The 2,500-nt window shown below is 39.2% G+C and overlaps 1 protein-coding gene across 11 annotated transcripts in view; it reads left to right on the forward strand.

Moving 5' to 3' along the window:
* LOC143297920 (dystrophin-like) overlaps positions 1-2,500 on the forward strand; it is a 477,394-nt gene that overhangs the window by 148,789 nt on the left and 326,105 nt on the right. For all 11 annotated transcript variants that reach the window (XM_076610493.1, XM_076610497.1, XM_076610494.1 and 8 more), the window contains one exon: positions 2,477-2,500. This exon is cut by the window's right edge and continues 158 nt beyond it. In XM_076610493.1, the coding sequence (XP_076466608.1) occupies positions 2,477-2,500 (24 nt within the window). The remainder of the gene's footprint in view (positions 1-2,476) is intronic.

A 2,500-nucleotide genomic window follows, 5' to 3' on the forward strand; every position in this document is an offset into this window, starting at 1 on the left:
CTTAGTAGTCTGGGTATGGCTGTGCATCCTATACTTTATTTCACCATGTTACAAATCCTCTGCATGCAAATTAGAAGTGTGCTCCTTTATACATGTATGCATTTTAACAGTAATTGCTCTTCTCTTTGCTGTTCATTAAGGTTTTTGTGTATTTGTGTCAGACTGTGATCGTTATTGCATCAAGAGTATGTTACTTTGTGGGCTCTGTAAATTATGCTTCTTGGTGCCCTCCCTTTTACATTTTTCATTCCATCTTTTCCATATTTTGTTCTCTCTCTCTCTCTTTCTTCCTCAGTCCCCTCCTGCCCCCTTGCCACCTCAACAGCCCCCTTTTCACTTGAATAATTCTTCCCCTGCCATTAATTTTCAGAAATGAAAATTACTAAGTGATAATGATAATCATCATCATAACAGAAATTATATCAATAAGCATTGAAATGATGATAATGATGATGATAATAAAAGTAATGACAATAGTGATAATGTCATTTATTTTCAGTTTAATATCATCATCTTAGATGAACAGACTGTAGATAAACAGTCAACTAAATTGTGCTTTTATCATGTTAATGATTGTGTTCCAATGACTCTTTCATATGTTTCCACTTCCTAACCTCATTCGTTTTATGTACTGGGCTTGGAAAGTGCTTTGAGCTTGCATCTGCCTGTGCACTGTTCATATTTGTATCAGTTAGATGGAATACCTGTATGTAACATTTTCATGTGCTCCCATGGAGTTTCCTGAAATAAACACGTCTTGTCTAATCAGTATTTCAGAGCTGTGTGAACATGAATCATTATTAGTCTTCAGTGTCCACCAGTGTCTTCTTTGTGCTTCTCTGTCTTGTTTGGCATGGAGTGACACACACACACACACACACACATAGATATATATATGTGTGTGTGGTTATGGAGTCCTAGTTTGGATCTGCATGGGCGTCCGCTGAGAGGGCAGGGAAACTGGGTTCTTTGGGCATTATTGCTGCTGCCTTTCTCTTCTCAATGAATTATTAATTTATACATGTGTTTATTCATTTTATATATTATACATCAGATGTACTTTTAAAATATTGAAGAGATTTGGTGTTTTTCTAACAAAGTTTATTTCTGTGAATGCCATCTGAACATGGCCTGGGAACACTGAAGAAGAAGAAGAATTTCTGTGTGTATGTTTCTTCCTACTTGGGCTAGTGTTTGTATGTGCACTTGTGTGTGTGTGTGTGTGTGTGTGTGTGTGTGTGTGTGTGTGTGAGCATGTTAAATTTGGTTATGGAATACAGAAGCCAACAGAATGTGTCGGTAGCTTCCCTCAAGTTATACAGGATGCAGAGAAGAAGAGAGGCAGAAATATCTCATGCTCAGTTGGAGGGTGTGCTTATCTGTCGCTCTCAGAAATAAAGATTTACTGTCTGCTATCTTTCCTGCTGCCCTGTCTCCATTTCCTCTCTGTCATGCAGTCTCTCTCTCTGTCTCTCCCTCTCTGTCTCTCTCTCTGTGTCTCTCTCTGTCTCTCTCTCTCTCTGTGTCTATCTGTCTGTCTGTGTCTGTCATCTCTGTCTGTCTGTTACTGTCTGTCTCTCCCTCTAGCTGAGGTTTCTACCTCTTTCAGTCCTCTCTCTCTCTCTCTCTCTCTCTCTCTCTCTCTCTCTCAGTTTCAATCTTTTTCTATTTCCTCTTTCTTAAAGCTCTGTATTTGCCTGTTCATTTCCGTGTAGACTTGCATTCCATTGTGTGTGTGTGTGTGTGCATATGTGTCTCACTGTCTGTCTGTCTGTCCGTGTCTATGTCTGTGTCTGTGTGTGTGCTCTCTACTTCCTCTCTCACTGTGTGCTTTTGCATTAGCTTGAGACAGAACTAAATCATGATCTAGTCTCAATGTTGTCTTCCTTTCCATTATTTTTCTCCCAGTCTCTCTGTCTCAGTCTGTCTGTGTTTGCATCAGTTTGTATACATGGATGCAGCACATGCATTCCTGTCCTTCTGTCTGTCTGTCTGTGTATGCATGTATGAATGTATGTATCTATGTGTGTGTGTGTGTGTGATGTGCATATGTATGCCATAAATATATGTACCTGTTTGTTCTCTCTCTCTTACTCAAGTGACCCTACCATCTGTCAGCATATATTTTATATCTCAACTGTTTCTAACCAAATTGTCCTTTTTTGACTCGATGTTCAAGATGGAAGGTTATTCAGTTCAATTCATTTTAAAAACGCTTTATTGATCCACATGGAAATTAATGCGTGCAATCACAGGCTTATTGTAAACACCAACAAAAGAATGAACAAGCGCACCATAAAAGACATTAAAACATGTCATATAAAACCTCACAGTAGCTGACGATAGGCTAAAACAAATCACACACCCACACACACATGTGGTTAGCATAAGCGACAGGCAAAAGTTGTTTGGTGCTGTATCAGTGTATGGAATAGTTTATTTGCCATGTGATGCATGTAACATGGTGTGTGTGCAGGAGTTCATGCTGGAGCTGACACAG

Source organism: Babylonia areolata, chromosome 23, assembly GCF_041734735.1.
Source record: "Babylonia areolata isolate BAREFJ2019XMU chromosome 23, ASM4173473v1, whole genome shotgun sequence".
Lineage (NCBI taxonomy): Eukaryota > Metazoa > Mollusca > Gastropoda > Neogastropoda > Buccinidae > Babylonia > Babylonia areolata.